Source organism: Streptopelia decaocto (assembly GCF_964273445.1).
Source record: "Streptopelia decaocto genome assembly, chromosome: 7".
Taxonomy (NCBI): domain Eukaryota; kingdom Metazoa; phylum Chordata; class Aves; order Columbiformes; family Columbidae; genus Streptopelia; species Streptopelia decaocto.
The window spans coordinates 13,061,874-13,086,152 of NC_138661.1; the positions used below are offsets into that span (position 1 = coordinate 13,061,874).

The following is a 24,279-nucleotide window of genomic DNA, read 5'->3' on the forward strand; positions in this document are numbered from 1 at the left end:
GCTATTAAAATTAATATTCCTCAAGAGCTACTTAATTGGCTAGTTTTCCAACTGATGAATTTCTATATGAATGTAATTGTTTCCTAATGAACAAAGCATATAATGGCATCTAAAAAATTCCGGAGAGAACCCAGTACAGGATGTGTACAAAAGAAACAGGCTGGGGTGTTTATTTTACTGAGAATAAAAATTTCACAAAATCACAGAATGTCAGGGATTGGAAGGGACCTCAAAAGATCATCTAGTCCAATCCCCCTGCTGGAGCAGGAACACCTAGATGAGGTTACACAGGAATATGTCCAGGCAGGTTTTGAATGTCTCCAGAAAAGGAGACTCCACAACCCCCCTGGGCAGCCTGTTCCAGTGTTCTGTCACCCTCACTGAGAAGAAGTTTCTTCTCAAATTTAAGTGGAACCTCTTGTGTTCCAGTTTATACTCACTGCCCCCTGTCTTAACATCGGTTGTCACTGAGAAGAGCCTGGCTCCATCCTTGTGACACTCACCCTTTATATATTCGTAAACATTAATGAGGTCACCCCTCAGCCTCCTCCAAGCTCAAGAGCCCCAGCTCCCTCAGCCTTTCCTCATAAGGGAGGTGCTCCACTCCCTTAATCATCTTGGTTGCCCTGCGCTGGACTCTCTCCAGCAGTTCCCTGTGCTTCCTGAACTGGGAGGCCCAGAACTGGACACAAAATTCCAGATGTGGTCTCACCAGGGCAGAGGAGAGGGGCAGGAGAACCTCTCTCGACCTACTAACCACCCCCCTTCTAATACACCTCAGAATGCCATTGGCCTTCTTGGCCACAAGGGCACAGTGCTGGCTCATGGCCATGCTGCTGTCCACTAGGACCCCCAGGTCCCTTTCCCCTTCTCTAAGAGGTCATTCCCCAACTTATACTGGTACCTAGGATTGTACCTGCCAAGATGCAATACTCTATACTTGCCCTTTCCTGTTTTACCTGTCAGAATACACATTCATTCACTTACTGTCTCAGAAAGTGAATTATTTCCTTGTAATGTGGTAGAAATTTTCCTTATCTCTTCATTAGCATCAGGATATTGAATTATAGTTTACACATAATCTTTCTAAGCACAGGAGTGTCCTGCAAGTACAGAGACAACCACATGTGCATCCCTCAGCGATCTATAGCTCTTCAGGCAGGTTCTAAGGCTGAAGCCTCAGCATTACAAAAAAGAGTGTACAATTAGTCATTGAGATAAAAATGCATTATTCTGCTATTACATAGCATCCTGGTCACAATCTTGAGTACCATCTACTTTGGCAACAGGATTAAAAGTGGACAGAGTATGGCCCATGGAAAGACAAATACCTCATTCCACCCATTTGAAAAAGGCATCGTAACCAGATTAGTAACCTCAGAGGCAAAAAAACCCACAAATAGGCATTAAAGCACAAAGATACAATAAAATACTGTTTGAATCTCATATGATAATATACTCCCTAGTTAGCAGAAAACAAGGGCTGTTTTAGAGTGAATGTCTAGTCAAATTAATAAAATGTTAAGCATTCATGTTTCACTTCTACATAGACATAAATGGCTTTTAAGGTTTCTGGAAATGAATCATTGATGTTGTCACCATAAGTGTTCACTACTGGCTCAGCATGCAGACACACATGCAGCTTATACATCATATACATGATATACATATCAATGTATATCAATGATATACATATCAATGCAGCTTATACCTGCAACCTACACAAAGGTGATTTCAAGCACAACTATTGTTTCTTATAACTGCGCAATGGTAAAGTACTGAAAACTGCCGTTTTCTTCTGCAGTTACACAGTATCACAGTATCACAGTATGTTTGGGATTGGAAGGGACCTCAAAAGATCATCTAGTCCAATCCCCCTGCTGGAGCAGGAATGCCTAGGTGAGGTCACACAGGAACATGTCCAGGTGGGTTTTGAATGTCTCCAGAGAAGGAGACTCCACAACCTCCCTGGGCAGCCTGTTCCAGTGCTCTGTCACCCTCACTGAGAAGAAGTTTCTTCTCAAATTTAAGTGGAACCTCTTGTGTTCCAGCTTGATCCCATTACCCCTTGTCCTATCATTGTTTGCCACCGACAAGAGCCTGGCTCCATCCTCGTGGCACTCACCCTTTATATATTTATAAACATTAATAAGGTCCCCCCTTAGTCTCCTCTTCTCCAAGCTCAAGAGACCCAGCTCCCTCAGCCTTTCTTCATAAGGGAGGTACTCCACTCCCTTGATCATCTTTGTTGCCCTACGCTGGACCCTCTCCAGCAGTTCCCTGTCCTTCTTGAACTGAGGGGCCCAGAACTGGATACAATATTCCAGATGTGGTCTCAGTTTTGCCAGATGTGTAGCTTACACATAAGTTACTAGAACTAAAATATACCAGGACATCATCTCAAGCCAGGGTGTTGGTAGTTTTATCAGAATGACATAAGATATGAATGGGTGGGCTGTTGAAGTCTACAGTTTGTCAGTATGGTTTTACTCCTTCACATTCTTACAATGAGTTTTACAAAGGCCAATACCTCACAAATTGCACGTTGCCCCTTGCACCAATACAGAAAATCTCAGAAAGAATGTTTTGTCACCTGTGTCTACCATCTTCTCTTTGGCAAGGACCAAATAACTCAAATTTTGACACTACAGTCAACAATCTTTAAGCCTTACAAAGATTACACCCATTTAATTCCTGAAGTACTTTTTAAAGGAAGTTCAACCTACCATGACACACAATGGCTTCTCTGTGTTAAAAAGGACAGCTAAGTGTTTGATTACAGACTGCACCTCTTCCCCATAATTCAGGTCTACTTTTATGAGAATCTTGAGAAAGAACACTTGTATTCCCTACCTCATTTGCATGCTATGAAACCACTGATCCTACTGTTCAGGAGGGAAGACTTCTATTAGTCTTTCCTCTCCAGTCCCCTGCCAGAAAAACAGGAGTGCTTCGTAAAATTACAATCTGATCACCTGGGATGAACACCCTTTGATCTGGTTCTACTTCCTATTAGTGTGATACATATTTTCATGTTCTATAATTCACCTAAAGACAGTATACCAAAATCACTTATTGACAACACCAGAATACTGTATACCAGTGCAGGACTGGGAGAGGGAGGGAAGAGTTACTATGGAAAAATCTCATAACTTTAAAAAAAATTACATAGGTATTTTTTATCGTAAGTATTTACAATTTTGGCAATCTAAAACTAGAATCATCTTCCTTCATAGAATGGTGCTTTGAGTATCTCTTCATATCCTTACCAAGGAAAACTGGCCATCATACAAGCTTGATGGATGGAATAAATCCCATCAGACTTTTTACAAAGGTTTTCAAGCTGACACTGTAATTCACAGTAAACTCACCATAAATTTATTTTCAGAGTAGCTTCTGACTTAGCAGTCTAGGTTTGTACTTACTAATGTTTTTCTTTCAAGAACTTACTTGTGTGAGGGAGGTCTGTAGTATAGAACCTACACGATTAAATTATTTTCTCAAAAATCAGTGACAAATCCAAAGGAACAATTGCAGCACAGGAATTTGACTGTTAACTGCACAATAATACTGCATTTCCTTAATAAAGCAACTTCCATAACTATTTCAGAGATTTCCTGTTAGACCCCTCATACCTGAAAAGCATCTGTCTACATCTCTCACGTATTATTCTTAGCACACCTAAGTCAGAGTTTGGATAAGCAGTCTTATCTTTTTCAGACCCATTCTGTCACCCTCAAGAGCAAACAGATGGCTAACTACAATGAGTAGGAACTACCCACATAGAAATTCAAAGGAAAACAGAGAACTACTCACTTCACAGGCAGCGCTGCTCTTTGAGCTGTTCTGTGCATGAGGAAGAGCTTGCATTACGCCAGCACTGGTCTTACCCGAGCTCTGAATGGCAGCTGGGAGCACACTGTTCTTCACGGTTCAGGATAAAGTGAAGGCAGAGGCTACACATGATCCTCTGTGGCCCTTCATGAATGTGAAAATTACTCCAGGCTTCTACACAAAAGGTATCGCACGCACATCCTGACTCACATGTAACAGCTTGCAGAGCATGTTAGTTGTCTTGCTTCCTAATATATATATTTTCACAATCCTAGAGCTATTGGCTATATTTATTTCAACCATATGTTACTCATATTTACATAAACCAAAAAATCTTTGTGTGTGTGTGTGTACAATGTTCCCCTTCATGCTCCAAATACATTACAGAGGTTCATATTAACAAATGGCAACACAATCAATGACAAATGCAAAATACTTCAGAATAACATTGCATTCAATGACCAGTTAATCCAGCAGCTTAGTAATGCACAGCACATCCAACCTAGCAAACATCCTAAAAGAGAAAGAGGAAAAAAATAGTTCCATTACCTTAGAAGTTCTTATATCCCAAGCTTTAACTTCTGGGCTGAAGCCTCCACAAATGAAAATATTTGACTCTGTAGGGTGGAACTTCAGTGCACTGATTCTAAATTCATTTTTGCTGCTAAATATCTGCTTTCCTAAAATAAAGTGAAAAGTGGTAACTTAAATTTGAGCAGAAAATAAAACATTATTCATTTCAATCTAGTTTCCAAAACATCAAGGTTGTCAAAGGTGAATATGTTTATATTAACACATTTAAAGCATCTGGGGCTAATCTGATTTACTGAAAATACAAGACTGAACTCACTAATTCTATCCGTGCGAAATTGCTCATGGTCATGGGCCTCTGCACCACTGACTGCTTCCTACTGAGAGGGGAGAACAACTGGTTTCCCACACTAAGGAGAGGAGCTCCACCAAAGACCCAGTTCAGCCAGCATGCAGAACTAAATCTACAGATCTAATGGTTGAATGTTTCCCTACTGAGAAGTCATAGTCTTTCTTCCAGTGGGATAAAAATAACTCAAACAAAATATTCTCTGTACAGAAATACCATGGCCAAAACTATACTACAAACTATACTACAAACTATACTACAAACTATACAACTCTTGAGTTGTTTACTTCTCTTTCTGTGAAGGTAGGAGTGAAACTTTATCGTGAAAGTAGGAAATAATTTGCATACCACCATGTGAAGGCAATAGCTGTTCCCATGGATACACTGTTCCCAGCATTTAATTGTGTACACTAATCTCTGCAGGATCCTGTGGTTAGTATCAGTTGGATTGTCGACATTTTCAAAGGCAATAGAATTCAGCTAGGTTAATTTATAGGACTTCTGCACAGTTCGCTGCTTCCTTTCATCCTTACAAATTCATGATATAAAGGTATATTCACTGAAATATCAGTTTTGGAAGAGCAGCATGGACAAAGATAAATACATTTACTTGGTTTCACGATTTCAACTGTGCTTTATATTCTACATATCACATATAAAGATCTACATTAAATAAAGTTACTGCTTTAAGCCATAGTGAAGAAGGCACTGCAGAAGTCAAAATAAATAAATAAACCAACAAAAAAAAATGCCCTTAAAATACTCCTGACAAAAGCTTCTTAAAATATTCATTAATTTACATTCCCAGCAAGTAAGAATTGTCTTAAGATAGGCTTTCTTAAAAAACAGAAAATACTTGAGCTAAAAACATCAGTCATGGGTATAAATACTTAGGTGAACAACACTGAAAAACATTCATATAGATTTTTAAAGCTTATTTTATTATTTGGAGCCAATTTATTTGATTCTGTCATCAGTTCCATTTTCCCCATCTGCTGAACTCAACTTACACAGTTAAGAACCTAATACTTGTCAAAGTATTTATTTCTTCACTTTAAAGGAGAGATTTCACTTGCTGACATGTGCTCTTCCAGCTAGCGGGGTCAGGAAAAATAGATTGCAGGGAGCATCAGGGAGGGATGAGTGTTGTTCTGTGTGAAAACAGGTTTTTGTAGAGGGTTTATGTTCTTTTTAATGGTTTTTCCACTGATTACCCATGCAAGACCTAAAGGCCCTCTCTGTCACTACTGCTTGAAAGACTCAGTTTAGTCCACAACATTCTTCCCCAAAAAGAGAAAAAAGTCACAAGGGCAGCAGAGATTCTCTCTACAAGTCTTGTGCAACAGTGACCATCTCTCACCATGGAAGCTTTCAGTACCCCAACAGGTACGGAAAGAAAAACGACTCCACAAGGAAGGAAGAAAGTATTAAAATCATCAGTTACATGAGCAACAAGACACTGCTCTCACGTATGCCACTACCAGGCTTCATTTTCAGGGGTTAGAAAAGCCACAAACACATGTACCTTGCTCTCATCCACAGCACTTGAGAAAAATACTGAATTTGCCCACAGAGGCTCATCAGTCAGTTTAATAGCACTTTGCTCCCAAGGAATTTGGTTTCTACTAGTACTTAGTTTAATAAACACTTTGCGAGTACAATCATCAAGTTTTTAATCATACTGCAGCCAGAAAGCAGCAAAACTGCAGCATACCTGTACTATTCCTGTCAAACAGCCTGACAAAGGACACATGAAGGCAGTCATAGTTCTCCACAAAGTGTATTGTCCAAACGGCATTAGACACACAAATAAGTGATACAGTGGAATTAACCATCTAACCTTCCAACACACATTAACTGGTTAACTGACTTTAGTGAGACCTGGTGTTACCTCCTGAAGACTTCTGAAAACTGCTTCTTCTATAATCCATACATTTTGCTTGTCATTACATTTTCTACAAGTGCTCTGGCCTAAGACATAAGAAAGCCACGTAAGACACAACCAAAAAAGATTTGCACTAAATTCAAGATGTATTCCGTCTACTAACGACAAGGTCTGTTACCTTTTCCACAGAAAGAAGATTGATTTAACATAATTTGTTCTTAATTAGTCCATCTTTCAATCTCATCCCCAGCTACTTCCGAGTAATTCAATCATTTGCTCGATATTTTCTCCAGAATCTGAAATTCTCTAATTCCCTACTCCATCTCCCCCTGGTTTAAGATAGAAGTGGGCACTGCATTTGCCATTTTCTTGTTTTCTAGCGTCTGTTACTTATCAAAAAGCTCTCATAGCACTGAGATCATTACAGTGTAATTCTATGAATTCTACATTACAGTGTAATGACAAAATCAACACAAAGAACTTATTCACCACGATACTCTTTAAACCCCTTCCTTTTCCCACTTTAACCTGCTTGATGCATATATTAACTATGCCAGCTTTTTGACTGCTCTGAGGAGTAACCAGGATACATCAATCTTAAAAGCTCAGGCTCTCCAATCAACATTTTGAAATACAACTCTCTCATTTTCTCACTCCCTCAAGTGAAATTCAAGCAAATGTCTCTTTTCGGAAGTTCAGTAAACAGTGTTCTGAAGAGTTTGGCATTATTAGATGCATACATGAATTTGATTCTACTGCCATGTCACAGAAAATTAGAAATGGGATGTAGAAAAGAAGAGCATGGAAGCAAAGCAGTAGATAACATATTCAAAAGGGCAGGATCACACCAGTGCAGCAAGGAAACCCTTCTATTTCTAAATTTAAATTTATGCACAATACATAGACTCTAAATTGAACTGCTTGCCATACAAACATGCCTGAACCCAGCAAAATGAACTTTCCTAACATTTCTATAGATATATCCCTTAAATCCTTCCCTTTTAGCTGTTAGGACGGCAGGGGTGAAGTGCTGGGGCACACTCTCTGCACAGTTATGAGACCTCTGTCACCAGAAATCTTTCTGAACCTTGGAAACTTAGGAAAAATATCCACCTAAGGGATGGAACAGATGACTGTGGAAGACAATGTGGGCCAAAATAGTTCATGCAGTTCAGCACGTTAAAACAATGAATTCAAATCTTAGCCCCTTTCTGTATAAACTTTATTTAGTGTGATTTACTCTTGCTGCTTCCCATGCTGTGACAGAACCCAGCCCCGTGCTCAGGAAATCCAGCTGCAGGATTTGGGGAGATCCCGCTCCTGGCAGTTGATATTTACAGTTCTGCATATTTTTGTCTGCAATTACTCAGTTTATTAACATCAAACACATTCAACTTTTCAGGCCTTAATTTATATGTTGCAAAAGATGTCCTTTGAGCAGAAGACTCCCTCATTCATAATAGAGTACAATGGCTGTAAATTAGTAAGCTTGTATATAACTTTATTGTGTATGTATTTATTGTATTTTAGCTCCTAAAGGCAGCATAACAAAGACTCGACTAACTCATAGGATGTAGAAAATTACATCTTCTGGAAATCTATTCGGCTAATTGAGGCAAAATCCATACCACTTATCATTTTTCTGTATAAGAGGTTGTTATTCCAAAGAGGAGAGCAAATGTTTCTCTCCATCTTTAATCTTCGCAATTTCATTAACAATATCTACTACATCTATGCAGTGTGTTTGATATTCTCAAGTGTTTTAATTCAATTCTTCATTCATTAAAGGCTCACCAGTAACATACACAGTATGAAAAAAAATATATTTTAAAAGATATTGAACATATGTTTCTTCTCCTTTATGCTGCAGCCTGCTGTGAAACTGCTCAACTATGAAATCAGATATTTTAAAGGCTATTTAACATGGTGAATTTTTCACAGAACATCAGCACAGTTATTGAGCACAGGATGCTTCTGTAACTGTGTTTAGTGGTCCTCAGGTTCACACCCCTACCTGCACGATCCAAAAACATTAACTTCCTCATGCTAATCTGCAAAGAAAAGTGAAGCCTAAGACTTACAAGGACATGAGAGTAATCTTGCTAAGCAGAACAGATTTCCCTACTGTGTTTACAAAAAGACATGAGATAATATATTTAAAGAAAATCTCATTACAGTTACAATCTCTCTCATGCACAACAGTGAGAAGGAAATTAGATTGATCAGATATAATTGGTTCTTAACAAATCAATGTTGGGTGTTACTTATCCATTTTATCTTGCCATGCTTACAAATTGCTTCATTATTTCTCCAAGAACTAAAGTTGTTCTGATTAGATGTATTTCCTATTTTTTCCCCTGCGCAGTCACAAGTTTCTGGCATGCAAAGGTGCTCAAAATATTAAATAATTGTATATTTTACCCTTGAAAATGTCCCCAAAATAAGCATTTTCCTCTCTTCTTATTGCAAGGACTTTATATTAGTGAATATAAAAAGTAAAATGCTGTTACCTCCTAGCTGGAAAGCGACCACTAGACCATGTTCAACATATTACTTAAAACTGCTGAATTTTGGAGGGAATCTTGTGACCTTACATCAAAGATGCCCGTATAGATTCAAAAGAAAAAAAATAGCATTAAAAAACCCACAATCAACTGGGCTTTTTTTTGTCTTGTCATATAAAACCTTCATGCATATTAAAATAACACACTATCTACATAGTATTGGGAGAGAAGGGGAGGAATAGGAGAAGAAAGTCACAGCCATCCCAAAGCGGTGTTTACGTATGAGCACTAAAACTCCTATGTGAACAAATACATTCACAATAATGTTATATCTATAGGACTACCAAATTAGAATATAAAAGAATATAGAAAAGCAAATTTGCACCATCCTCTTGGAGGTACAAACTTTCCATCAAGAAATTCTCAAAATAATGTAAAATAAAACAGGTTAAAAAAAAACCCTAAACTATACTTAAGTGACCACATTAGATATAATCTGAACTTTGCTTAATTTCAGTATCCTGGTCATGGTAATGTGAAAACTTTCAAAGCAATGAGGAATTTAAATTCTCTGTTATAACCCTGAGGATGTTTTATCTGAAATCAAATTCAGTCCATGAACTACAATACAATTGCAGCATTTGGCAACATAGGAAATGTGCCAAAATTTCTTGGAACTTTCCCTCTGTCATAATATTAAAGAAATGAAAAGTATCTACAATATGCAAATAGTATAAACCCAGCCACTGTTCTGCCTGTGCTATTGTACCAATTCATTTGTGACTAATGAAAAATCCACTGATGAATTAAACATAAATTCCAAAAATAAAATATTTATGAATACATTCTAAAAATACAGTTACCCTTCTAAAGTTGGTAGAGCATCTCCTTTACATCTGGACATAATAGAAGTTAAATGTCAAATGTACTTGACGTAGAATTTTTTAAAAAGAAGGATTTTTTTCAGTGCTTTCTACATATAACACTTCTTACTACTCTGTAAATAACAAAGTGTCTGAACTTACACCAGTAGAAGATGACTGCGAGTGTGGTGTTAGTAAAGGTGAACAAAAACAGGAGTCTCACTGGTTCAGACTGGTGCGTTATTATCACATTTGTGAGACCTTTCAAAAAGCTTTATTTTCATAAAACAATAAAGTATATAAAATAGAACAATAGAAATAAAATATTAACCAGAAATCTTTACAGGCAGCTCAGCTGCAGTTTTTGGGTCTACTGATACTTATGAAAGCCCATACTGCAGTACTGAACTTGCCTCCTGCAAACTGCAGCCATAGAACCACTCATGGGAATAATGTGTGAATAACTTTGAGTTCCTTAAACATTTTATGCATATTTTGGATCAGACCCACACTCTGCAGAATAGGCACAACAGTTTTCACTAAAATCATGTTTGTGGAGAGTCTTAGCTTGACCTCCTGGTGTTAGGACAATGGATGATCATTTAAGATAATAAATGGTGACCTATAAAAATGAATTTAGACAAAGAAGACTTGTACAATAGCATCTATTCTCACCAAACCAGGACAAGTGAACTCCTTGTACCTCGGTCATTTGAATTGTTCTCTTTTCCTTTTCTTCATCACAGCATCAACAAATCATGTAGGTTGGCCCTCCAGGCATCATCCAGTTCAAATCCCTACTCAAAGCAGGTCTGGCTGCAGCAGGTTACTTAGGGGTCTGCCCACTGGAGTTCCAAGTACCTCCAGTAGAGACTCCACAGCCTCTCTGGGCAGCCTGTTTTAGTGTCTGATGGCCCTTGAGTTGAGCTTTAAAGTTGCCTGTGGTCCTACACCTGCCCTTTGCCTCTCATTCTTTCACTGCACATCTCTGTGAAGAGCCTGGCATCATCTTCTGTGTTACGGATTGGAAGGGACCTCAAAAGATCATCTAGTCCCATCTCCCTGATGGAGCAGGAACACCTAGATGAGGTTACACAGGAATGTGTCCAGGCAGGTTTTGAATGTCTCCAGAAAAGGAGACTCCACAACCCCCCTGGGCAGCCTGTTCCAGTGTTCCGTCACCCTCACTGAGAAGACGTTTCTTCTCATATTTAAGTGGAACCTCCCGTGTTCCAGTTTTAATCCATTACCCGTTGTCTTACCATTGGTTGTCACTGAGAAGAGCCTGGCTCCATCCTCGTGACACTCACCCTTTATATATTCGTAAACATTAATGAGGTCACCCCTCAGCCTCCTCCAAGCTCAAGAGACCCAGCTCCCTCAGCCTTTCCTCATAAGGGAGATGCTCCACTCCCTTCATCATCTTTGTTGCCCTGCGCTGGACTCTCTCCAGCAGTTCCCTGTCCTTCTTGAACTGGGAGGCCCAGAACTGGACACAAAATTCCAGGTGTGGTCTCACCAGGGCAGAGTAGAGGGGAAGGAGAACCTCTCTTGACATACTGACCACCCCAGGAAGCCATTGGCCTTCTTGGCCACAAGGGCACAGTGCTGGCTCATGGTCATACTAGGTCAACACTTGCTAATCTGGCCTGCGATGAAGTTGACCGTCATATTCTGCACCAGGACTCCCAGGTAGTTTTCTGAAAAGCTGCTTTCTAGCCAGTTTAGGACCAGCCTTTTCTGTTGCACAGGATTACTCTATTTCAGATGCAGGACTTTGCATTCGTACTTATTGAACTTCATGAGGTTCCTATCAGCTTATCTTTCCCACTTGCAGCATCTAAGATGATCTTATGTATAAGAACTTCTATTAAATACACTTGACAAGGGAAAGAGGTTTGATGGAGTAAAACCACAGGATGGATGGTTGTGTCTTCTACCTTTGCATCAGGATTTTTATGCCAACAACAAAAATTCTGCATTATGATGAGACTTCAGTGTTTGCTTTTATTCTGATATTGTTCCAATCCCAAAGATTAAAAAAAAGGAAATCACTCCAGAAAATGAAAAATGCAATGTCCTACCCAACCTTAAGTCTAAGCTTAGAAAAAAATCCATGGAGAATTTATTTTAGTACTGTTTGTTGCAAAAATGCTGGCACATTCCTTTGAAGAATCTCATCACTACCTGTCATCAGACCCAGAACAAACAATTAGCTAGACTACAATTTTGATTTAATACGGCAGAACCTATTTTCCAAACAGAAAAATAACACAAAATGAAAAAACAAAAAAAGAGCATCTCAATACCACACATGTACTCAGCTGCATTTCCAACCTTTCTTCAACTTTTCATAAGCCTTTTAGATTTCTTTTGGTGAAGGACATGCAGCAATTTTTTATAACACAGGTGTAATAGATAAAATCTATTCTAAAAAGAAATACAAGAGAGATTAGAATTTAGCAAACATGACTAGAAAAAACAACAAACCAGAACAACATATACATAAGACAGTAGCACAGAGCCTTAAAGACAGCATTTTTATTTATAAAATCCCACCAGCATGCATTTACTGCATTTAAACACACTGGTAGTTAGTTCAGTCTAGCAATGGCAAGTAATTAAGACCAAAGTCTAAAAAAGTATCTAAAAGTCCTCTGTGAAGGAACAGTTCTAACATCTATCTGAAGTTAATCAAAGAAGAAATCATCCCAGCACTGATGAAGAAGTGAGGAGGAATGAATGATTCAGTGAACTAATGTAAATCAAAATCTTATAGCTGCCTTAGTGTTTTTCAAATGGAAATGAGGCTTTTTATATAAAATTGATTTGGATTCTAGAGGCAAACTGCTTGTCCTGTTTCTCTGAAAAGAATTGACTGAGATGTATGGAAAAAAAAGAGTAACTTTACAACAGGGAAGGAAATCAGAAACTGGCCTGCATAGGAAATCAGAATAAAATTCCAGTCATTCATATCACACTTTTCCAAATGACGTGTGTCAGAACCAGAAGTTGGGTCTAAACCAGAAGTTGGGTCTAAACATCAACATTACAACTGCAGTTCACAGGAGCTACAAAGAATCCTACATCCCCAAAATAAGGCAATAATGAATATCTGGTATTTTCAAGGATTATAAACATTCATTTTGCCTTTACACATACAGTTAATTTAATTAGCTAGAAACACTACATAACTCACAAGACAGTAAGGAAAGAACCATTTATAAGCTTATTTGTTTTGAAACTTGCTAAATATGATTCGTTACTGTTATTGCCTAAAACACTAGAAATACCTTTTTGCAAATAAACCACTACAATCAACTTAATCCAGACTACTATCCCATTACCAGATAGTTAAGTTAAAGGGATGTTAGAAATTAAAGCATATAATTAAATGTACAAATCTTTGGACTTTGATCTATGATTTTATAAAATGAAATTTTCCCCACAGCAGTCTCTTCAAATGACTCAGGCACATAAATCTATTCTACTGCTATAAATTCCTTTAACGGCAGTAGCCATTCTGTTTACAGTCAAAATTAAATCCAGTTGGATTAGTAAGATTTAGTTATACAGAAGACTAGAAATGAGAAGGTTGCTGCAATGAGACTGAAAATTAAAAAAAAAAAAAGACAAATCCAACAAAATTAAGAATTCGGTGTATTATCCTCATGTACTACTACATCAGATATATAAAGCATTTTTTCCCATTACAAAACCTGAATATTCTTGAAACATCAATATTCCATAACTGTGTCACATGTTTTACATTCCCAAACTACAACTGCTCCCTTCCGGCCATCATTGAATTCAAATACTCCTGGTATGACAAATGTTGAGAAAAATAAATTCTTTGAGCATGGAAAAGAATCTTCTTTTCATGTGAACAATACCCACAAATTTCCTTGGCCACTTTCCCAGTCCATCTGAATAAGACTTGTACTCTCCAGATACTCACATGCAACATACTTGTTTCTTTTACATAACAGAAAACCGTTCTAGACAAGAAGTTCTTGTAATTTTTGTATGGAATTATTTTTTTTTCCTTTTTTTTTTTTTTTTTTATACAAAAGAAAAACAATGCTTTTGCAGGAGTTAAACATTTAAAAATAAATTAAGTGGAAAAAATAAAATTGCATCTCTTCACTTTACAAGGTACTTCTTTCAGGTCTAATCCTTCATTTACACACACACAGCCTCCTTGAATGCTGCCGTATGAATGCTGATAACATACATCAAGAGGAGAGGAAACAGAGCTGATAGAAGTACTTTAGTTTGTGAAGGAGACATGAGAAGATACAGCATCCAGGAGATTAGTTGTTAAGGTCACAACAATTAAATCCCAAATCAAATTCACAACTGCATCAAAACAACACAGGTTCAGTCTCAAGGTTTCATATCAGGATTTATGTTGTCATACTCCTAAGTGAGGTCCTATTCAGGGGAAAAAGAAAAAAAAAAGACCTAATTAACTAAGCACAAACTTAAAATCAACAAATCAACCCAACTGAGAATGAGGTACAAGCCTGTGTTTAAATTAATCATATTTATAAATGTTACTGAAGTCAGCCTTAAGAGGTTCTTCAAACACTTTAATGAATGATCATGACAGAGCATTAAAAAATACATGTTTCATTCTGTTCATTTGTGCAGAATCTGACAAAAGAACTTACATGTGATCATGAAGTTAAAGATATATATCTCCAAATACTCTTAATTGCTGAGATTTTATTTTGTGTGAGGACATGTTTCAAGAATTCTCACTTCTATCTCTAGATTTCATCCATATTTTTGGGAGAAAGAATAAGGTTAATGAGATCCAAAGTTATCTGTACTCAATAAAGATAGGGCTATAATGCACCCTTTCACGAACTTTACCTGTTTCCACATCTGTTAAATGCAACATGGAATCAAAGCCCCCACTGAGGATCCTTCTTCCACAAGATGACCACTGGGCAGCTCGAACAGCACCGGAGTGACAGGAGTATGTTTTCAAACAGCAGCCTGTATCTACAGCATCCCATACCTTAAAAAGAAGGATAAGAACAACTTTATAAAGAATCACTTTTTTTTTTTTCCCACGTACTGGTAAGGAGCTACACCAAATCATCATGGCTGAAAAAGCTTTGCATTCTGAAGTATCTGCTAAGCTGTAAATGTCTGTTTGAAATAATTGCACAGTTGATTAGCATTAGAGCATTTAATTAACAAGGCACAAATCAGTAATACATTTTAATGAGTTGTATTATTTCTTGAAATGTCTACATTGCTCTCAATGGCAATTCAAGTTACAGTCTCCCATTCATAATGCTGTCCTACCTCTGTGCAGGGATGTATCTAAATACATTTTCCCATTAAATCATTTCTCTTCCAAATGTTTGTCTCGATCATATCTTGCTTTCCGTCAAGTGACAGCAGATTGCAGTTTTCACGTCTGCCCATAGGTAGGCTATTATATTTCTCACTCAGTTTGCAGTTTTAAGTAGAATTTTACCTTAATTCACTGAGGAGGCAGATAAGAATATAATCAAACAGATATATGGAGATTTCTAAAGACTGGTCTAAGTCCTCTCATTTTTCAATTTCTTCTGGACAGAATTAGGTTGTTGCTGAGCACTTTTGAAAATACTGTTCTACTAGTAATCCAATTTTTCTTAAGTATACAACAGCTAATATTCTAAGAACATAAATAGTCCTCATATTTTTAAATCCGTTTAAAAGAGAAGGGCAGTTGTTTCCAAATAATGTTTTAAAAAACAGAACTAGTCTGAATTATAATTTCAGTTACCAAATATAGTTCAAAATAATCAAAAGCACATCCTTTGGTGCTCTTTTTATCATAGTTTTAAGATAATATTAGAAGTCCAGCAAAAAATGACAAAACTAAATATCCACTATGCTCACTTTTGTGAGAGAAGGCTAAATATCAAAATTATTTTCCCTATGAATATTCTGCTTCAGGAGAAGCAAGATTTTAAAGTATCTTATGATTGTATGATACAATGTAATACCTGCTGAGTTGTCTAATAAAATGGAAACCAAATGCTATAACCATACCAGTATATCCTACATTTTATTATTTCTAATATTAGCAGTATAAATAAATCAACACTCTGACAGTGCTTGATGATAGTTTTATTGCAGTTTCACTAAACCCAAAGCAGTTTATTGCTTTAAAGTCACCATTTTACTTCACAGTACTTCTCTTTGTGATTAGTCATTTTCATCCTGTTGACACAAGAGCATTAAAGTTAGTACCAAAATAAAATTGATTACATGTTTGTGAATTTTAAAGGATGTTAAAATGAAAAAACAATCCAGTAAATCAGAAAACATAAGTAGAAGTTTGCTTTCTCATGGCAACAGCACAATTCAATATAGAGCAGAATGTAAAGGGGGAGAAAAAAGCAAGACTTTTGGTAATGTATTGTTATCTTCAGTTATATTTTGTTCTTACTGGACAAAAAGGACTCACTGACAATATCATTATTATATAGTCCATACTCAGAAGACAACATTCCATCACAGAAAATTTTTTCATCAAAGCATCTTCTAGCATGAAGCACAGTTCTGCAATTCAAAGCAACCAATTATCATTAATTACTTGAGTAGTCAGTTAAGACCGGAACTGTGACGGCCATGGCCCAAGTATTCTACCCTATCCACAAGAAAAGAAATCAGGAAAATTTTAATATTAAACTGCTTTTGAAAGCAAGTTTCACTGCTTTAATGAGTTTTAATGATCATTTCAAGTTTCACAGTATTAAAAAAGGGTTAATTGTGTCTTGGAGGGCTTTTAATAGGAGGAAGCTAATGAATGAATCCCGATGAAAGGAAAAACAGGTGGTACATGCTTCAGATATTTTTCTGTAATGTTTTAGTGATTAAGTATGAAAACTCAATTTTCACAAGAAGGATGAAGTAAAGCAAGTTCAACACCACTTCTGAGCTCCTGCTTGATTTTTAATTAAGAAAAAAAAGCTGTACAAATGGAAAAAGCACAACCCTAAAGCTGCACATTTCCCTCCATTATGTGAAATGGAGCAAGTGATTGACTCTTGTGGATGACCACGCACAAGAGACAAGTTCCCAAACACCACATTTCCCACCAGCTCTTTTTGCTCAGGTAACAGCAGTGCTGCAATGCTTCTGGAATTCAAGCTGCATGAGCAAAGCAGTCTTGACTGAGGAAGTTCACTTAGTTTATTGCTCATTAAATTTTTAATAACTGATTCAGGTATTGAAAAAAAAAGACCAAAACCAAGCACTTATGGGGGTACCTTCCCTCCCTAGGCTCCACTTCAGTCCAGAACTTCTCCCCTACTCCTAGCCCAGCTTCCCCTGTTTTCACCAGGCATTACACCTGGTCCTTTTCACACCCCTTCTGTGAGACAATGGCCATCGCTGGGCCTGGAGTCAGGGCCTAGAGGTGTCTTGTTGCCTTTTCTTGCTTCCTACTACCTTCATCCCCTGCCCTTTGCTTCTTACTGCTTCTCTGCTCCTTCTCTCCAAAGGCACATCTCTTTATCTCCACCCAAAGCCCTCTGTGCACCCTCACATGCATCCTCAAGTTTCCTCACATGTGTCCTCTGGCCCCAGAAGCAGCTGCAGTAGCACAGAGCAGCTCATGACCTTCTCCCACACAGGCCACCCCTTGCAGGCCCTGCTACCAAACCCCACAGTTAATGCCCAAAACAAGGCATCCGTTCAGATCTCCATCAAGATACAGCCCAATGCAAATTCACTGGAGCCCACAAATGTGCTTTTAAATAATGCTTAGAGGCACCACTTCTGCTGTGACTTCACAGCTTAATGGAAAGAGACATCAAATAAGGAACAGGATGGCAGACCCTGTCCTGCTGTGCACTGACAATGCTCTGCGAGCTTCACCCAAGCACATTCATTCCTAGGTGTGTTTCCATATGACCTGCCTGGGATTTTCCTTCAAGTTTCACATCTGGTGAATTTAGCTCAGTGTAACTTTGACATATTAGAAAGTGCCCTGCTGCAAGGAGGATTCTGGGCAGTGCATCCTCAGAACAATTTCAGAGTTTTAAGTTTCAATATTCATCTTCCACAGGAAAAGGGAAGATCTACTTGCTATTTAAAAGAAGTGGTATTCGGTAGTGACTTAAGAGTTGCAGTTTCTTTCTTCACTTTTTCCATATGCTGGCTCAAACCAGGTGGAACAATAAGACTGGAAGACTATACGGGTGTAACAAGCAGAGTCAATGAAATAATCTGCATCCCCAAAGAGCATCCAACACGATGCCTGAACCAAAAAGCACTTATTTTAAATTAACAAGATAAATAATAAACAAGCAGACACTAATCAACTGGCTTAGAGCACGGTAATTTTGCAAGGAAGACAGAACTATACAATATAGCCGCTGGACTTCATTCCCAAAAGAAAATATTTTTCAGAGCCTGGTACAAAACAGGGATCAAGAGAGTCCCCTAGAATTATGGTCATTAAAACTTCCTATTTCAAGCAAGTGAAGTTGTTGATCATGCCTTCTCTGCCAAAAGAAGGTGAATTGCAGACTCTTTACCAGAAGAAGATCCCAAGCTCTTTCTTCTGAATGGCATCTATGTGCGAGCTCAGGAAAAGGGTTCATATCCAAGAACAGTCTAAGGCTGCAGGTCCACAACACTATAATTTAAAAAGTCATGGTTGTAACAACTACAGCTTTACTTTCAGAATAAGTGTTTTTAAGAAATTGAGCGTCTGAGAAAGTTGTATTTTAAACACCAAAGGCTGTTGAACTTTAAGCATACCTAGTACTAAATATCTTTAAAATAAAGGTTTATAAAATTAACTCATAGATTTACATGGAATAAAGGCTTACATGTTTAGTACATAATAAATTGCTCAGGTGAGGGAACAGTTCATTAAAAAATACACAGGCTGAGATATCTCTTTCAAACGCATTTAAATGTGTACTAAATATTACAGGACAGGATGCTACCATGCATCCAGCAAAGGAAGACAGATTTATATTCAATTATTTTTACCAAGAGATCAACTGTTTTAAGTGTTGTTGCTTGACTTCAAAACTCAGCTTTTACAGACATTCAGTGTTACTTCTAGAAGAAATACTAAATTCTCATTAAACCTGAGGTTGTTCTTTTATCTTGCGATGTCAGATGTGATTTTAATTGCTGAGCTAAAAAATTAAAAGCACACATTTCAACCCTCTACTCTGAAAATACTGCTTATTGCCACACAGTCAAGCAATGTTTTACATTATAAACAGTAACCAGCCCATCGTTTCCTCATATAAAGAATCCCCAAAACAATGAAATATGCAACTGTTATTAGGACAAAGGTACACATTACTGTATTACCTCCCTTAAATCTACAATTATAAACTAATGAATTCTCCAGTATTTGAAAGACATATACAGTCAAGACTCAAAGCTTTGAAATTAGCTAGTGATTTTCAAAGATTTTCTTCAATGCCTTTTTGGCACTAAGGTATCATGAACTCTTTAATTTTTTCCGGTTTTATTAAAATTGGCTTTAATGTGTCAGGCTGGTTCATACTTCACTACTAGTTCTTCTGTACTTCACTATTTATGACATTGCCTTTCTGTTTCGTTTCCATCAACTGCTTTCATTACATAGTTATCTGCTAGGATTAATATATGGGGCCAAAATGGCAGGTGCAAACAGCCAGGTGACAAAATTATATAGATTGCTTTCTCTGAGGCATGTTGTAATTCAATTGCTCTTTTACATTCTTTATAATATCTGTAAATAAAGGTTTTAGAAGTTGTTTGCTCTCCTTTATAGCTTAGGAACATTGTGAAAATACTGTAACTAGCATTTTAGGTAATATAACCAGACCTTCTCACCCTCAAGATCAAAAGTTCACAAAGTACATAAGCAACTAAACAATCTAACAGATGAGATTTATTATAGATTATATGTTTCCAGATCCTATTTTCTGACTGAAAGCTTTCAGGAAAACAGCACTTGAAAATAAAGTACTTTGGGTTGAAGATAATAAAATCTCTCTCGGTAAGTCACAAAGGAAAGCAGGAGAGGGCAAGCATTCCATAATTAAATAGCAGCCACAGAAGGATGTTTCAGGGTCTGCTATGCTATCAACCAGCTCACAGGACACAAAATTAAGGCTTTTATCTTACTGACCATCCAAACTGGCACTCGTTCCTAAAAACAAGTCACAGCAACATAAGCAGAGTAACCAAAGTAATGTGAGAACTCATCTAGCATATGAAGACTGATAAATTAGGAATTGAGCACATCTCCATTGTCATTCTATGATTATCTACAACGCACTTGCCTCCCAGCAAATTAGACTGCGGAAAATAAATATAGCAGCCTTACTTTTAGAAAGAGGTGCATCTATTCAGTCAGTCACCAATTTCACAGTGAACCCAAGAACAATGATTCAATTGTGATAAACTAGAGGTTGGAAGCAAGTATCAGGAATTAAGTTGTACTCATTTTCAATTTGCATGCATAAAGGAACAACAGCGGAACCAAACAAGAATACTAAACAAGAAACTAATTTCTCAAGCGTTCATAACAAAATTAAAAACTTCAACGGATCGATCCAAGTTAATTTGAATATAACATCCATACTAAAATAACAGAACTCTTCCCCCTCAAATTAACCACGTTGTGCTGTTCTTCTGTAATTACCAGCTTCGTCCATCAATGGCTGCTACTACATGAACGACAGCAAGAAATCCTTCCCAACTTCTCAGTTTATCTAAATACAAAGATGGCATTTAAGAAACAGCCCTGTTCAAGGATGACGTGGGATAGTACTAAGTTACAGGAAGCATGAAGAATTACTGTGCTTTGACTAGAACAGATACTGCTCCCTTTCAAAGCATGTTCAGGTTGCTCCACAGACTTGTGAACCTGAAAAGACATGACCCTTCTCCTTTCCCTTTTTGGAATAACATTGTTCCCTGGTGTGTCTCAAGGAGAAAAAAAAAAAAATTTAATTGTTTTCTTCTATTTTTTTTAACTGCAGAACAGAATTTGTCTCTGAAATTTGAACACGTCATGTCTGCTACCACACACAGATTAAAGAGAATGGTACTCCCTGAATCACATTGCTTTTCTCATCTCATCAATACCTAAATACTGTAAGTTCTAATAAATACAGTAAAGAAGGAAGGCCCACACTATCTACAGAACATCATGTCTTTTCTAGTTTGAAAAGCAGGCTCATAACTGTTGTTTAAAAGGTTATTTGAAAGTCAGTGGGCCAGAAGGCAGAAGTAGTCACGCAGAAAAATCGCAAAAAGATATTTACTGCTGCTGCTTCAGATTCCCCACTTGATAAGGTGCAGCTTTGGGTAGGATTGCAAGAGTTAAAAGTGCCCCTTGGGTGTCTCTAACAAACAGCAGTAGGATAAGTCACACAGGTACATTCTTTTGTTCACACAACTGAGGCAAGACAAAGCCAGGAAAAAAGCAACAAATAGCTGAAAAACAATAAACAGGCAAGCATGAGAGTCAGCACCTGTGTCTAAGCCTCTCCAAGCCACTCATGACTGAAAAAACTCTGATCTTGAATGGGCAGGTAATGTAATATGTATAAATTCCTAGAGTAACTACAGGAAGATTCAGGAAGGTTTTAGTAGAATGTAAAATATGTTGAAAGGAGAATTTCAAAGTAGATCACTGTCTTTGCACTCTTCTGTCTAAACATGTAGTTAAACTGTAAAAACTAACTACGAGCTGAGGTCTAGCTTAGCGTATAACTTGTAAGTGTTAATAAACTTATTTTCATACAATTATGAAGGATGTAAGTACATGCTCAGATTGTTATATAGACTATGACTGATGACATTTGGGGCATACTATCTTTATTGGTAAACCAAGCGTCCCAAAAAAGAGGTTTTCAGCAGGATTTTGCAAAGTTAGATAAAGCTTACACATTTTCAGATGTGTTGAACACTTGCTCCAGGAACATTTAAAAGTGTGCTAGGGAACATATTTTAAATGACATCCATCTTCCTAATCTAGACATGGTGTAAGAAGTATATATCAGCGCTGTCATTTGAGCAAGCACTTACAGATTTCCACTAGCTTTCTTCTTGCAGCAGATGTAACTCAAAACACTATTATCTCACCAATCCAAAGCACAGAACTAGTGACAAATAAAAAACAGTCATCTCCATTATTGCTCTAATATCTGAATAAGAGTTTATATTTGGATAGTTTATTACTAGACTACCCTCACCACTGTAGAAACAAAGAGAATGGAAAGTAACAAAATATAATAAATTCAATTAGCTCAGACAGCCAGCATAAGGTCTTGAGTCATTTTTTTTCATCAAAAATTTTAATATTAAAATATTTCAAGTACATTCATCAAACCAATGAGGTGAAAAATCTTCTCTTTTACAAAAAAAAACAAAAACAAACAAGCAAAAAAACCCCCAATACATTAGACCTTAAGACAGCACTTGTTTTGTAGGAGGCTTTATTGAGGCAGAAGCATTTTAAGTTATAACACCGGTGGCATACTACTAACCAAGTTAGTGGTACTACTAGTGACCAGTTGGTGATACGAAAACTGATTTGCAAATATGTAAACGAGCTTTAATTCTGGTGAATCCAGCAAAGGCTGAGTTATGTTCAAGCACTCCATTTAGCTTCAGGAGGCAGCACTAACATACTAAGCATGCCCATGCATGTCTTTTATTTTAATCTTCCCTCTCACAGAAACTCAGTAGTCCTTTCCCCAAAGAAGTCTCCATAATTGTTAATTGTGAAGCTTCATTTGGGTGGTTTTTGCCATTAAGGAAAATAAAAACCTAACCAAACGGATACTTTGAGCTGGCAGCATCCTATAAAAAGGTTTTAAGAAAACACTAATAGGATAAGATAAAACATTGACATTTTCAGTTGGCAAGGGTAGAGACAAGAGAAGTAAAATAGAATTCTCTAAAAAGAAAACAAAACCCACAAACCACTATGGCAAGAGCTATCCATCTGATTATGTACAATAAGGGAATGTTCTTAGTAAAGCTTTAATAACAAGAGCTACTACACTTAACCTAAGCCTGTTTGTTGGCCCTCTACTCCTGGAAATACACCTTAATGACTCCACACTTCAAAAGGTAACTTGTGGCACTAGGAAAATATAATCAGCCAATCAAAATTGAAAACATAAATAATTTTAAAGTATACAAACTGGTTGTGTTTTTGCCAATATAAATAATTAATGTAGTCTCCATGGGAGCCTCTCAAGTTAAAAATTGCAAACAGAACTCTTAAGAAAGTCTGATACAAACATTTCATAGACATCTCTATTAGAGAATTTCTAATTACACTATGCAATTGTACCAAAAGCTAAAGTTTTAACCCACATGCTATATGTTTCTCAGGACACTCTAATCTCACTTGCAAATAACATTTTTTCATACCCTTGATTCGGAAGCGGAAAAAGTAAAGAAAGCACTGACACTAGTGAATTCCTATTTCTTGGATGTTACTCATGCCTGGAATTACAGAAAGACAAACAAAATGGATAGGTGGGACAAGACATTATTTTCATTTGCTGGTTTTCAATATCCTGCCCCTGCTAATTCTATGCAGTTTCTGGCCAAAGAAGCTCAATCCTCCAGCGTTTCACGTCACCCTCAGATGGTTCACTTTCAGTTGTTTGGAAGCTCATACACACACATTTGGTGTCCGAGGAAATGCTGCTAAACATTGACAAATAACACATGCACGGATGTTGCAACATGAAATATCAGAATACTAATAACATATTTAAATGCTCGATTAAAGTTAATAAGCGCTAGAGTATTACATAATTATTCAGAAATAGGCCCTGCTGCCTTTATAAACTGAAGCTACAGATTAGAATTAGTTTATAGAGGATGTTTACCTAAAATTAACATCTCTGTGATGAGAACTGAAATAAAACTGTCAAAGTACGAACGAGCTCAGCATGAAATCTTGGCCTGCCAGGTCATTTACATGAAAACACAGTTAGAATTTTCAAACTTATTCAATAGCAGTTATATTTGAGTGCTTTCATGACACAGCAACAAATTGTAAAATCTTCTTTTTATCATGGCATATCTGTAGCTGTGCCGGTTGAGCTGAAGCTGTGCCAGATTTATAGTGAGCTATTTCCATTCAACACCTGGGCTTCACAAAAATAACAAAGCTGAACGGGCAGAATAACATAAGGACGGAATATGTAATAATATGTAATAATCCTTCATGACGCCAAACTTCTAAGTCACACATACACATGAAATAAAGAGTGTATCATGAGAAATTCTCCTCTTGGACAGTAAATCAATTCA

At 37.2% G+C, this 24,279-nt stretch overlaps 1 protein-coding gene across 3 annotated transcripts in view; it reads right to left on the reverse strand.

Moving 5' to 3' along the window:
• The window catches only part of WDR25 (WD repeat domain 25), a 67,038-nt gene that overhangs the window by 15,232 nt on the left and 27,527 nt on the right, over nucleotides 1-24,279 (reverse strand). For all 3 annotated transcript variants that reach the window (XM_082058771.1, XM_082058769.1, XM_082058770.1), the window contains exons 3-4: nucleotides 14,845-14,992; nucleotides 4,384-4,514 (exon numbers count right to left, since the gene is read on the reverse strand). In XM_082058771.1, coding sequence (XP_081914897.1) covers nucleotides 4,384-4,514; nucleotides 14,845-14,992 — 279 coding nt within the window. The remainder of the gene's footprint in view (nucleotides 1-4,383; nucleotides 4,515-14,844; nucleotides 14,993-24,279) is intronic.